Consider the following 13526-nt stretch of genomic DNA (forward strand, 5'->3'; position numbering starts at 1 on the left):
TAGATGATGAGATTTATCCTGGGCATCGTCTCATGTAATTATGGAGGCTGAGAAGTCCCGCAACCTGCAAGCTACAGAATCAGGAAAGCTAGTGGTACAATTCAGTCTGAGTCTAAAGGCTCGAAAACCAGGAGCAAAAGAGAACAGAAGACAGATGTCCTAGCTCAAACAGAGAGACCACATGAACTTACCCTTCCTCTGCTTTTTGTTCCAGCCTGGCCCTCCATGGGTTTCATGATGCCCACCCACATTGGGGAGGGCCGTCTGCTTTACTCTTTTTACCACTTCAAAGGCTCATCTCTTTACCCTCACAGACACACCTGGAAATAATGGGTTACCAGCTCTCTGGACATCCCTTAGCACAGTCAACTTGACACACAAGTAGCCATCATAAATCCTTAGCTCTTCAGCTCCCCGTCCACCAAGAGCTTGTCTCATTTCTGCACCGCTCTGGAGGAGAGGTGCCGTCAAGCTCTAGGCATGAGGAATTGTCTGCTTCTACCCAGATCAGCTCTAGCCACCCACCTACCCACCTGCTCAACAATATTTATTGAGTATGTACTATGTTCTAGATACCATCAAAGGCACTGGTGGTACAGCAGTGACTAAAACAATATCCTTGGATTTATGTCCTAAAGAGGGAAGATAGACAAAGACAAACGTGTCTACAAATACTGCACAGGATGCTTTGGATGGTAATAGGTAGTATGGAGCAAACAAAACAGTGAGACAGAAGGGGGTGCAGTCAGTGAGGCAGCTCTGAGTTGGTGTTTCTTGAGCTGAGATTTGAATAACTGGAAGGAACCAGCCACGAGAAGTCTTGGGGGTAGAGGGTCTTTCCCTGTAGAACCTTCAGAACCCATTTCTTGTAGACGAGTGACTGGTGAGATTTTGTTTGCCTGAAAGAATGAATTTAGAGACATTGGAGGCATGGAAATTAAACGTTTAAGTGCTTTTAAGTAAATAATTGTACTGCTCATTTACTTCCTGAAATATTTTCCTATTGGAAATTGTTATACAAAACATTTCAGAGATAGCTCTAGTTTTAAAGAGCAAAATTTCTATCAAATATAAATAACAGGTAATTTTCTAAAGAAGGTAAAATTGTGACTCTCAGAGAGATGTAGAAATGAACACGTTAAAGACTTTACTTAATTCATTAATCAATGAGGGAACTAGACAGCTGTTATAACAGATTCAAAGGAGAAATGAAAACAGCACAAATTTATATGGAGTCAACGAATGTTGAAATGAATATGCAAATTCAGACTCTAGCACCTTCCACACTGGAGGGAAGTTCGTTGAACTTCTGTTGGCCTGGACAGAATTGACATGTCTATTGACAACGATTATTTTGCATTGCTATCAGTTATTTACAATTCACAGAATTGTAAGATAGCTTCCATCTAATCCAAAGCAAATAACCTGGAAGGGTTTCCTCCAGACTGCAGTTTTCCACTAAACCACATTTTTTCCCTCCATCTAATCAAACTAAAACAAAATAGCCTCTGCTCCCCCCATGAATAAAAGTAGTTCCTAATACTTGTGGTCTTTGGAGTGAGATGGGGGATGACTCATTTATTCAGTGCCTGCTATGAGCATTATTTGTCATTTATTCCATCCTTACAATAGCTCCGTGAAGTAGGTGGTGGTCTTCCCCATTTCATAGGTAAGAAAGTCAGCTCCTGGAGGCTCAAGACACTGCTAGCAAGTGGCAGAGTTAGAATTCCAGGCTGTCTTTCTATCTCCAAAGTATGTGTGTACACACAACACACACACACACACACACACACACACACACACACACTGTGATAACTTGATGATAGTAAAAGCTGTAAAAGTTCTGTATATTTTTTCTTGATTTTTAGGTCAGCATCAACCAAGGTGGATCTCAAGAGTGGCCTGGAAGAGTGTGCGGTAGCATTGAACTTATTTCTAAGTAACAAGTTTGCAGATGCCTTAGAGTTGCTTCAACCATGGTAATTAGCTTTATTTCTTTTAGGTAAAAAAATGTATCTTTTAAAGATGTTTTTGATGATTCTGCCTTTGATGTCATGCTTGTCAGTTCATTTATCTGTATTTTCACCTGAATATTTGGTTGAGACAACCTTACTGTTGGTTAGTTTTAATATCCAGTGAAGAAATCTGCCTTTTCAACTTGCATCAGTATAAAATTTCTGATTCTTTCTCATATTTTAATTTCTGTACTTGTTCAAATAATGGCATTTATGTAGTTTTGTGGAGCTTCATTTTTTATTTTCTTCAGTGAAATGCTTTTATGGATGGTTCCTCTTTCCTTACATGTAATTGAGAACCGTTTCCTTTGAAATGGGGATGGGAAGAACTAGGGTAAGGTAATCTGAAAAGCTAAAGAATGCAAGATAAGACAAATATTGTTTGTTGGGATTCCCTCTTTATGTGATTAACAAGTTGAACAACTTAATTTCAATGAATAGTACCTGTTAATTCATAAATGTAGCAGCAAAACCTGTGCTCAGCCTTCTTACGACGCCTCCTTTTGATCACAGTCCCCAGCCTGCAGTGTGACTGTAGCTTGACAGGAATTTATTCTTACATTATGCTTTCAACCCTCAGCTGTGCATTAGACCTCATATAATAATTTCCTAGAAGGTGAGCTGGGCACGAAAGACCCTAGCAAAATGGAAATCTCATTCCCTTGAGCAATCAATACTGTGATGTGACTCTGGTCCTTGACTTTGAATCTTGGAAACTAATTTACCTGCTGAGAAGCTGCTGTGTTAATTCTATTAAGATGTAGAAGAACTTCATCAGTTAGCACTGCAGAGGTTAGGAACAGATGGTAAAATAGATGGTGAAGCCCAAAGCCGAAGGAAATTTTAGTGTTGTCTACTTCACGTGTCTCACAACCTCTACCTTGCTTGTCTCCTGCCTTTTTTTCCAGTGACTTCTCCATCTCTCCATCTCTATCTCTGCAGTGAGACGAAGGAAGAAAGGTAAACAGAGGGAAGAAAGTCAAGACATGCATTTACCTCTGTTTACCTTTCTTCCTTCGTCTCACCTCTTTCAGCCTGTATGCTGTCTTCTTCGTTTTTTATTCAAATAAGTCCTTTTTTTTTCTCTAGCAGTGACACCCAGCTGACAATAATGGAATGAAAATAAATGATTTCGCTTTGTATTTAGTGGAGTTTTATATTCTCTGATCATGATGCATGTTTCACACTTAAATGTATGTTTTTCCTACTTGGATACTTTTTTCCTCTTGGAGGAACTTTTGGTTTAAATATGAGGTTTAACACTGCAAGTACTGATTAACTTTAGGCTGCTCTGATTCCTTGCAGTTCTTTTGAACAACCAGTGCCATCACTGTTCAGGACAAACCGCAAAGTACCAAAGAATGTTTAGATTATTTCCATGGGGGAAAAGAATAAAGTGGCTTTCATTTGTTATAGGCAGCAGCAAGTTGTTGTGTATTATATTTGAATTAAAAACAAAACTGTGCATTGCTATTTTAAATCTTATAAATTATTCACGTAATTTAAGAAGTTTTGAGAAAAATGATGGTGACTTTTTCACAGCCTGAGACTCTGAGATGTCTGCCATACATTAGGACTAATTGACCTTAAGAATCTAAGGAATTCTCACTGATGATTTGATTTTTTGAATTATCAAGAACTTTAATCAGGAATATCAGATAATGGTTTCAGACTAGATATGGAGTCTAAAATGTACTTTTGTCAAGGCCATTTGTGGCTAAGTTATATTGCAAAAATCTTCCTTTATCTCCGTCTTTGGCTGGGAAAAGAGGGGGGTCTATTTTAAAGGAGACTTTACCTTTCAAAAAACATATCAGAATTTCTCCGTTACAAAATATATTTCCAGTGGTTTTTACTTTAGCACTTACTTCAGAACTAAGGACTGGGAAAAATTGCTTTGCTTTGAAACATTTCCTAGGAAATGAATCTGCAGGCTGCCCCCTTGTGCTGAAACAGAGAAAAGCATCTTGTCTCGTTTCTGCTTCACCTTGGAACAATCGGTGCTGCCTGTGTGGGCTTACACTGGAAAGTCCTTGCTGCTTGAGTTTTTCAGTTTTTCACGATGTGTATTATTTCAGTGATTATGGGAAAGGGGTAAAGATTATCCCTGTGAAAGTCAAGACATGCATGTATTAGGGTTTCTCAGGATTACTATCAGGCAAGACACGGATGCTTTTCAGTTGAATTGAACTGTACTCCTTTTCTGTGTTGCCTCCAGGGCTAAGGACAGCATGTACCATGCCTTGGGCTACAGTACCATCGTGGTGTTGCAGGCCATCATGACCTTCGAGCAACAGGACATCCAAAATGGCATTTCTGCCATGAAGGACGCCTTACAAACCTGCCAAAAGTACGAACCGAGTAATTAAATGCTTGTGACATGATTACAAACCTTTATGTCTATGTGTTTGATCATCAGTTTGATCACCTGAGAGCTCTGTTTTGAAGTTGGCCTCCGCTGTAGAAAAGGACTTGAACTTCAAAGGTTTTCTTGGCCTCATGTAGTTTTATGTAATAGAAACCAAAAAAAAAAAAAAATTCCTATTAGGAATTATAGTGTGATTCTTGTTTAGCCAAACACATAGGCATCTGTACTTTCTACTTTTCTTTTTGGTAACTTGAGCTAACAGAGAAGGGCGGAGGGAGATTTCAGTGAGATTAGCAGCGAGAATTTCTCTCAAGGGTCTTCCCTGTGGTGGCTGAGTGTATGTACTGCATACGAGGCCAGGCCACGCAAGGCACATTTCTTTTTTTTTATGTGGGAGATGCTGCAACTTCAGGAAGGAACGTTTTATTTGTTAAAAAAAATGACGTAGTTGACCACTCTTGTTGGTGAAAATGAAGTGGATTATCTGTTTTATTTTAATCTTTGCTCTGGGTGTATACGAAGACCCTAGCAAAAGCTTTGACCTAGCATTGGTGAATTTTAACATTGGTGACATAATATCCTCCTATAATTATGTTGCAAGCCCCACAAATGAAGAGAGAGCTGCCAAATATTACAGTCAAAGTCCATTCTTTACCTGTGGTGACGCTTACCACAGAAATACAGATTTCAACCACAGAGATGAGGGAAGGTGCTTGGTAGGGTTAGTGCCTGTTTGTGAGGGATTGTCTGCTCACATGTTCAGTAAGCCGGTTGAGTGCCACAGCATACCGGCCCAGCGCTTGGAGATGTGAGTGCAGTGTGGGAAAGGATGGTCTTTCCCCTGTAGACTTTAGGGTGGAGAGTTCTGCCCCGGTGACTCTTTGGTGTGACCGTGAATGAATATCAGATGAATGTCAAATGAAAAGGAGCTCGGCCTAATTTTATTGTTATTTTTTTTCCTTATTCTTTGCAGATATAGGAAAAAGTGCACAGTTGTAGAATCTGTCTCAAGTTTTCTTTCTAGAGGATCGTTGGAACAGATGACTGAAGGTAAGAGATATTCACAAGATTAGTTTTTTTCCTTTCTTTGAAAAATCAAAATGTGACCATGCTCATAAAATTCAGTACTTAACTGTATCACACAAAATAAATGGAATGTATTTTTTCTCTTCCCCATCATACCCTCCAGAAGTAACCATTTTTAATAGTTGGTTTTGAAGCCTTACAGATTATTCTGTGTACATGTATAAACATATACATAAGGTACACATAGGGTTTTTGTAGTTGTTCATGTATTGTTGTTCACTTTTTGCAAGCATGGAATTACCTGATATATACTGTTCTACAACAAGATTTTTCATGTTAATGTTTTCCCATGTCAATACACGTAACTTGTACTTCATTCTATTGAATAGCTATGTAGTCGTATTCCATAGAGAGGGGGTTCCATAAATTACTTGCTTTTTCTCTATTGAAGGACAGTTGCGTTGTTTTTATTTTTTCACTATTACAAATAGTGTTGGCCTAAAATTCTTGTACATTCATAAAAGTAGAATAACGGAATGAGGATTTGCAAATTGATAATATTTGTTGGTACTGCCTATTGTTTCTTCCAAGAGTTAGGTCAGTTTATATTTTTACCATCCACGTATACAAGTTTGTGTTTTTCTATAAGCTATTACAATTTTTTCAAAGTGAAAGTAATTTTGACCCCTTAAAAAACAATGATGTTGTTTCACAGTAGAGAAGATGTTTGGTTTGTGGACATTTGAGAATATTCAAGAATCCAGGGACAGCTAGCTATAGCATCTGATTAGAGGGATAGGAGGAAATGACTCCTTTGTTCTCAACTATTTCATGTTCCCACTGAGATTAGGGCAGAGGTTCCATAATCGGCTCTGTTTTATAAATGTTACACTCTAGTCAGAATTATTTTAAGAAAAGAGCACCCAGATATCCTGCAGAGGAGAAAATAATGTCCTTCAGATGTGGCTATGGCAGAATAAAGCTTCTGCCATCCAAGGAGAATGTGTGCCTGTATTGTCATCGTCAAACTTACTCTCTTAAAGAGGTCACACGAAATAGTAGCAGCAGCTGTGGCAAGAGCAATTCTGGATGCACTGTCAGAGTCGTTCCTAGTGTTCAGACCACTTTTGAATGTGTTTTAGTGTGAAGTTTTATTTATTTTGGTAGAAGGAACATTATCATCAACTTGTTGTAGACTTTGGAGAATTTGGGGACATTTGCATGATATGAGGCTAAGGTACCGCTTGGAGAGGACTATGGGACTTGCTCCAAACGGGCATGGGGTCCATCCTGAGACCCTGTGACAGAATGGCAATACATTGGTCACTCCACGCAGTGGAAGCCCATCTTGTTTTTCTCCAGAAACTGACCTGTAAAAACCCATCAGAATTTATTTATCCCCTTGATTTTTGGGTACAGTTTCTTCATATTTTCCATCTTTGGGCCACTTATGTAAACTGGCCCCAGTAGTCCGAAAGTCCACGAAAGTAGGTCAATGGGAAATTAAATGGGCCCCAAAGAAATCTGGCTCTTTCAATTATATTCCCCCTTCTGTTTTCCTCTATCTGGTTTCTCTGTGGTGGCCCATTGCCCTCCCCCTCCTTTTTCTTTGCAATAAGAAGGTTGACATTTGAGATTTTTTTTTTACCTTAGTTTTAGGTAGAATAACATGGTATTTTTGGGGTAAGTATAAATCATAATAGTAGTAATAATAATATTAATAACAATCAGAATTCAAAAAGTAATACTGATAATGCCCTATTTTAAAAAGCACTCTCTCTGTGTCAGGCACTGTCCTTGGTGCTTTCCTTAACATTACTCAATCTAATCTGTGGAACCTGTTTATAGACTAGGAACTAAAATTAAGAGGAATTAAGATTATCCACCCAGCAGAGCAGGGTTCAGACCTGCTCTTTCCACTGCACCCCAAACAGTCTCCTGTAGGCATGTAGAAAAGGGCACAGAATGTGTCATCTGTGGAGGAGGGAAATGTTGGAATGTTCCTCTGTTAGACATCTTGAAAATAAAAGATACTGTGTTCTTATCTTTTTATGATGCCTTTGGACATAACACTTTAGAAAATCTAGAATAGATAGAAAATTACTTTTTACTAAATATTAAAAAATAAACAACAATGAGATACCACTGCACACCTATTAGATTGTCCAGAATCTGACAACACCCAGTGCTGGCGAGCAGGAAGCAGCAGGAAGCTCATTCATGCTGGTGGCAATGCAAAGTGGTGCAGCCACTTTGGAAGGCAGCCTGGCAGTTTCTTACAAAACTAAACATGCTGTTGCTATAAAATCCAACAGTCGCTCTCCTTAATATCTACCCAGAGGAGCTAAAACTTACATCCATAGAAAACCCTGCAAATGAATGTTTATAGCAGCTTTCTTTATAATTACGAAAACTTGGAAGCAACCAAGATGTCCTTCAGTAAGTGGTTGGATAAATAAACTGCGGGGCATCTAGACAATGGAGTACTATTTAACACTAAAAAGAAATGATCTGTCAACCCATGTAAAGACATGGAGGAACCTTCAATGCATATTATTAAGTGAAAGACACCAATCTGAAAAGGTTACACACACCGTATGATTCCAAGTATGTGACATTCTAAAAAAGGCAAAACTATGGAGACAGTAAAAAGTTCAGTGGTTTCCAGGGTCCGGGGGTGGAGAGCTGAATACGTGGAACATGGGGATTTTTAGAGCAGTAAAAATACTCTGGATGATGCCATGATGGATACATGTCATTATCCATTTGTCCAAACACAGAGAATGTGCAACACCAAGAGTGAAACCTAATGTAAACTATGGACTTTGGGTGATGTGTCAGTGGAGTTTCATCAGTTGTAACAAACGTATCTCTGTGCAGGGTGGAGGGGGTAAGACAGTGGGAGAGGTTGTGCATATGTGGGGGCAGGGGGTGTGCAGGAAGTCTCAATTTTGCTGTGAAGCTGAAAGCGCTGTAAAAAATAAAGTCCTAATTAAAAAATAATAAAAATAAATTAACTTGTGACTATAACCTATTCTGAAATACAGGTTTATTTAGACTTTTATATCTAAAGGCATGTTTAGTTAATAGTCCAGTGCATAATGGATATATGTCCTTCAGGGAACTAACGAATTCATCATTAAAAGGTGTTCTGGTGGGTACCTACTTATACATGACAAGTGGCTACTTATGAGAGCCAAGAAACTGCCCCAAAATAAATCAAACAGAGTGAAGAAATAAGACTTTTAAGTTGTATTTTATTCCTAATGAGTTTGGCTGCCACTGTAGCCCAAACAGACTTTGTGTCTTCAAGGGAGCGTGTCAAAACATTGTAGCCTTAGTATATGATTTGTTTTTCCTCTTGGTAGTTTTCATTTACATACTAGAGTGGCTGGTTGTCTGCAGGAGTGAGTATATTTAATTACACTTTTCCTGGGTTTCACATGGATGGCTCCCATTCTTCTCTCGTGGCTGGCATATTGCCCTGAATGGCTTTCCCATTTCCTTTAAGAACGGATACTTACATGCGGTGCTTAAAGCTAAGTCCTGAGAGAGATTTAACATGAAGAATACTTACATATGGTTTATAGAGTTCAGACTTTCTTGCGTTTTATCTCTGCCTTCTGGTTACATCTTTTAGCTGTTCTTAGATTTGTCATCTTTCCATTAACCCCAATACAATCCCTCTTCTGCTCAGATCCCTGCAAAGCCTACTGAATCAAGCCCCGACGTTGACATTCAAAGTTGTCCATAATTTAGCCTCGACTTACACTACCAGACCCATTGGCCACTCCTCCCTTTACACCTTGTGCTTCAGCCAGCTGCTCTGGGCGTCTGCCTGTGCTGGTTCTCTGCAAACAGCAGCTTCACCTCTTGGTACCTGCCCCAACAATCTGTGTTACTGCGCAGACTTTCAAAGGGAATAATTCCTAACAATCCCCCTTTCTTACAGATGTACCTAGGAAAAGGCTTTTCCGGCGACTGGTAAAACTGAAGTTACCAGTTTTTATCCCTTTTTATCCCACTGAACACACCGAGTAAAATCCAAAGGCACACTTTGAAGTGAGGTGTTTCAGAGGAGTGAGACCCTATTGATGCTGCACAGGTCATGATTCAAGTTCGGTGCCATCTGTATGCGTGCTCTTGGGGGACCTGAGCTGCATAGTTGCTTTGTAAATTCAATCTGTGTAATATGAGCGTGGCAGGAAGGTGAACCATTTTGTGAGAACCAATGTGCTGTGTGTGTGTGTGTGTGTGTGTGTGTGTGTGTGTGATGGGGAGTCTGGTGTGTAAGAGGAAACGAGCAGAGAGAAGTCGGGTAGCTTTCTTGAGTCTCCACAGCTAAGTACCTTCCCCCAACCCAGGGTGTTAAACTCCCCAAGCTCATTCACTTAAATAAAATACCAATTTGTCTCTCATGGGTAAAACAGGAATCTGCTGATTTTTTTTTTTTTTTTTAGTGCAAACATGCAAAGACTCCCCCCTTCTCCCCAATCTCTGCCAGTGTAATGGATTGTGTACGCAGGTAGGACATATTTTTGAGGCATTCCACCTGTCCCTGGGTCATACATGGCTTTACAGGGCTCCTTTGGTCAGTGCCCTGTTGCTGTGCTGCGTAGATGTCTCAGTGATCTAAATAGCCTAAAACTGCTGGTGAGAACTCTACATCAAGGCTTCTGTGTGACGTATACCAGGACCTGGGCATGCAGGACAGTTCTTTGTTCACAGAACTGTAGAGAATTGCTATTGTCTCCTCAGGTTAATAACGTATCTCATCATTGCCATGCTTATCATACCTTCATATTTTAGCAGCTAGAATTTATAAATTTAAGTTAGTTTTTTCAGTCTTTATAACCGTGTGAAATTTGCTTGTTACTGTTAACTTAAAAAATAAGTGGTTTCCTTTTTTTTTTTAAAGTGCTTTTACATTTTGATTTCCTCTTGTGAGCTGAGTTTGGGTGTCTGACACCCACTACCTGAGTCCTCACGGTTGTTTTTGACTGGAACCATAAGATGACTTCCTCGAAGCATTTCACGCGTTCTGGGAAAAAATCTTGCTAAGGGACAGAACTGAGGTCATCATTCCACTTTTACGGAAGCACCAGAGCAATCTAGGTGTTTGTGTCTCTCTTGGGCTCATGTATCTACCAGTCTTTTCTGAACATTTCAGAGCAATTACTGTGGATGTGGGATTTTCCTTAATATGCTTTTATTTGTTTTTAATAGAGGAAATGCATGCCGAAATCTGTTATGCCGAGTGTCTCCTGCAGAAAGCAGCACTCACGTTTGTGCAGGTAATGAACCTTTGGCTGAGAGTTGTATTGCTGGGGAAGCCTGCCGGTATGCCACAGCAAAAATGTGGCTCATTCTGTCAGTGCTTCATTTCTTTCGACTTTTTATAGTTGTCATGAAAGATACTGGTTATTCTGACAAACTTTGGCTGAAGAAAGGACTCCAGGGAGCTTTGGTCCTACTCAAATGCACTTAGAGTCTGTTTTGAACTTCAGTCGACCGAGAACCACTGCCTTTTAAAGAAACTGCCTTGCAACTGCCACACCTAATTTCAGGAGGCTTTGCTGTATGAAAACTGAGCTTATCCTGCTCTGTTTTTGCTCATGGTCGGGGGCTGCACGCAGCAGAGGCTCTGGCAGAAGAGGCTTCCGTAATCCTTGGCCATTCCCTTCTGTTATGCATGCATGGAGAGCTGAACTTTTCATGTACACTTCAGATTTTATTTTCCCCTCTCTTCTATTCTCATTCCCCTTTCTTGCTTTTAGTTCTTCTTCTGGAAGAGCAGCTTTAAAAACTCACTGAAAATAACCATGAATCCTCTTCTTGTGGGGCATTTTAATTTCACCTCTAGGAACTGTTACAACCAATACCTTGCCTATCATTGTATCTTCCAATGCTTCTAAAAAACATGGATTTTTAACCTCCCGGCCTCATGGAAGGCAGTGGTGGATACAGTAGGTCAACGATGAGGTGGAAATTGTAAGGGGGCAGATATTCAACTGCAAAACGGAAAATCTTCCTCAATCTCAATGTTTACATTGTATTGAGTGAGAGTCGCTTTTCTCTTTTTCTGGAGGTTGACGTCTTAGACTGGATTCTGCTTTAGTAAAATTGCATCAGTCTGGTCTATGACCCTATTTCCTAAAACCCAACATATTATGAAGGCTGGTTGAAAACGAGAGTCTTATTTCCTCAGTAAGCATAATGCTAGCCACGGAGGCCTTCATTTTTTTCTAGTGTGTCTCCCAGATGGGGATTTTACAATCAAATCTGAGGTTTGAAAGCTTATGTTTTACATGGTGACTTGCCATTAAATATCTGGGAGCTATCCATGGCTTCTCTCTTCCTCATGCCCTCATAGCCAATCAATTTCATGGTCATGCTTCTTTTACCTTGAGAAGATTTAGCAGCTCCTTCTCTTCCCTTTTATTCTGACTGTAATTATTCTAGCGCAGGTGCTCCTCAGCTCTTCCCTAGACTGCACGGTAACCTAGTGACCCTCTGTAATTTCTCTTACCTCCAGCTCCTTCTCCATTGTGCAATTGAGCATCCTTTCAAAGACGAGAATCGCACCTTGTCATTTCTCTGCTTCAGCACTTAGTAGCTCTCATGGACTATGGCAGTGGTTCTGTGTCAGAATATCAGAGATGGGGGAGGCTTTTTCACACTAAACTGGTATCTCTCCCCACATTCCCTACTGTCCTCTTACTGATGTCCTCAGATGCTGCTGGCAGGTATGTGGCATACTTGTGTGGAGTGGGTAGAGGTGGCTTTCTTGCTCCTTAGTTCTTTCCTTCTTTGCTGTAGATTTCTGCAGCAGCGCTGAGTTACCTAGCACAGATGACCAAGCACACCATGGTCTGTAATGCTTCTTTGCCTTCCCACCCATTTTCCTTTGCTTGCAGAGTTCACATCTGCTTTGCCTTCCTTCACCAGGCCACTTTTCAGTCATTTTTTTGTGCTTTAAACACTGATATTTCCAGGAGGCTTTTGTGGATTTCTTCATGCCCCCCACCTTGCTCACCTTTGTGCTCTCATGACATTCTGTGCATGTCTCCATCCGCATGTATTCCTCCATCCCTGAGCACATTGTATTGCTTTTATCTGATTTTGCATTCGGGTGCCCAGTGTGAAATAGCCATTCAGTAAATGTTTGGTGAATCATGAAATGAAATATTCTTATTTGGGGCAGATTTTAATCTAATTTAAGAAATCCTTTCCTGGCCATTATTACAACTTGTATAATCATAAGATTCCATAAAACAATACAGATAAATATTTAAATTACATAGTGAAATTTGTGTTTATTGATTCATATAATAATTTGTGTTAAATATTTAAGTAATTAACAAAATTAGCAAGCTAAAATCAGTTTTTCTTTTGCTGCAGAAGGATGCTCAAGTGTACAGGAAATAAATACCAGAGTATCTTTCTGATATTAATAGAGTAGAAAAACATTCTTGGAAATGTGAAACATGGGAAATGTGAAACATTTGCACCATCTATTACAGTAACTTCCTTCAAGCAGTTACTAGATATACTTTATTAAGAGACTCTTTTGGAATCTTAGACTAGAATGCTGACCCTTAAAATGGCATTCATTTAGGTTAACTGCGTCAATTTTATGGTTGATGACCAGTAGGCAAAGAGAAGTGATTTTTTTACCCCCAAAACAAATTTTCATGTTAGTGACAACAAATTTAAAATGCAGAATAGTTGTTTTTAGTCCAGAAATGTATATGAATGAAATTCACAATGTTAAATAGACTGCCTGCTAACGTATCAGGCAAAAGAAGAACCATAATCCCATTTACTGGAGTATGACAGACAGGGACGGGAAAGTTAGGCCTTAGAGCATATACCCCAAGTCAACCATTTTGGATTCTATTGAACCCAGAAGAAAATTGCTCAGTAGAAGATGACGTTTATTAAAGTAGGTTTGGACTAACCTATAGGCCCCTAATTGGTGAGGATACTTCTTTAATTGCTTCCTTAAAGTAATTCAAGGATTTTTAAAATGTTTCCTTTTTGTTGTTCTCTAACTTGGAAGAAAAATAACAAAAAAGTATTTCAAATGTAAAGCAAGAAAAATGTTTTAATTAAAA

The 13526-nt window shown here is 39.5% G+C and overlaps 1 protein-coding gene across 3 annotated transcripts in view; it reads left to right on the forward strand.

Moving 5' to 3' along the window:
* The window catches only part of TTC39B (tetratricopeptide repeat domain 39B), a 132946-nt gene that overhangs the window by 71210 nt on the left and 48210 nt on the right, over positions 1 to 13526 (forward strand). For all 3 annotated transcript variants that reach the window (XM_033123043.1, XM_033123045.1, XM_033123044.1), the window contains 4 exons: positions 1869 to 1979; positions 4234 to 4365; positions 5357 to 5433; positions 10636 to 10703. In XM_033123043.1, coding sequence (XP_032978934.1) covers positions 1869 to 1979; positions 4234 to 4365; positions 5357 to 5433; positions 10636 to 10703 — 388 coding nt within the window. The remainder of the gene's footprint in view (positions 1 to 1868; positions 1980 to 4233; positions 4366 to 5356; positions 5434 to 10635; positions 10704 to 13526) is intronic.

Source organism: Rhinolophus ferrumequinum, chromosome 12 (assembly GCF_004115265.2).
Source record: "Rhinolophus ferrumequinum isolate MPI-CBG mRhiFer1 chromosome 12, mRhiFer1_v1.p, whole genome shotgun sequence".
Lineage (NCBI taxonomy): Eukaryota > Metazoa > Chordata > Mammalia > Chiroptera > Rhinolophidae > Rhinolophus > Rhinolophus ferrumequinum.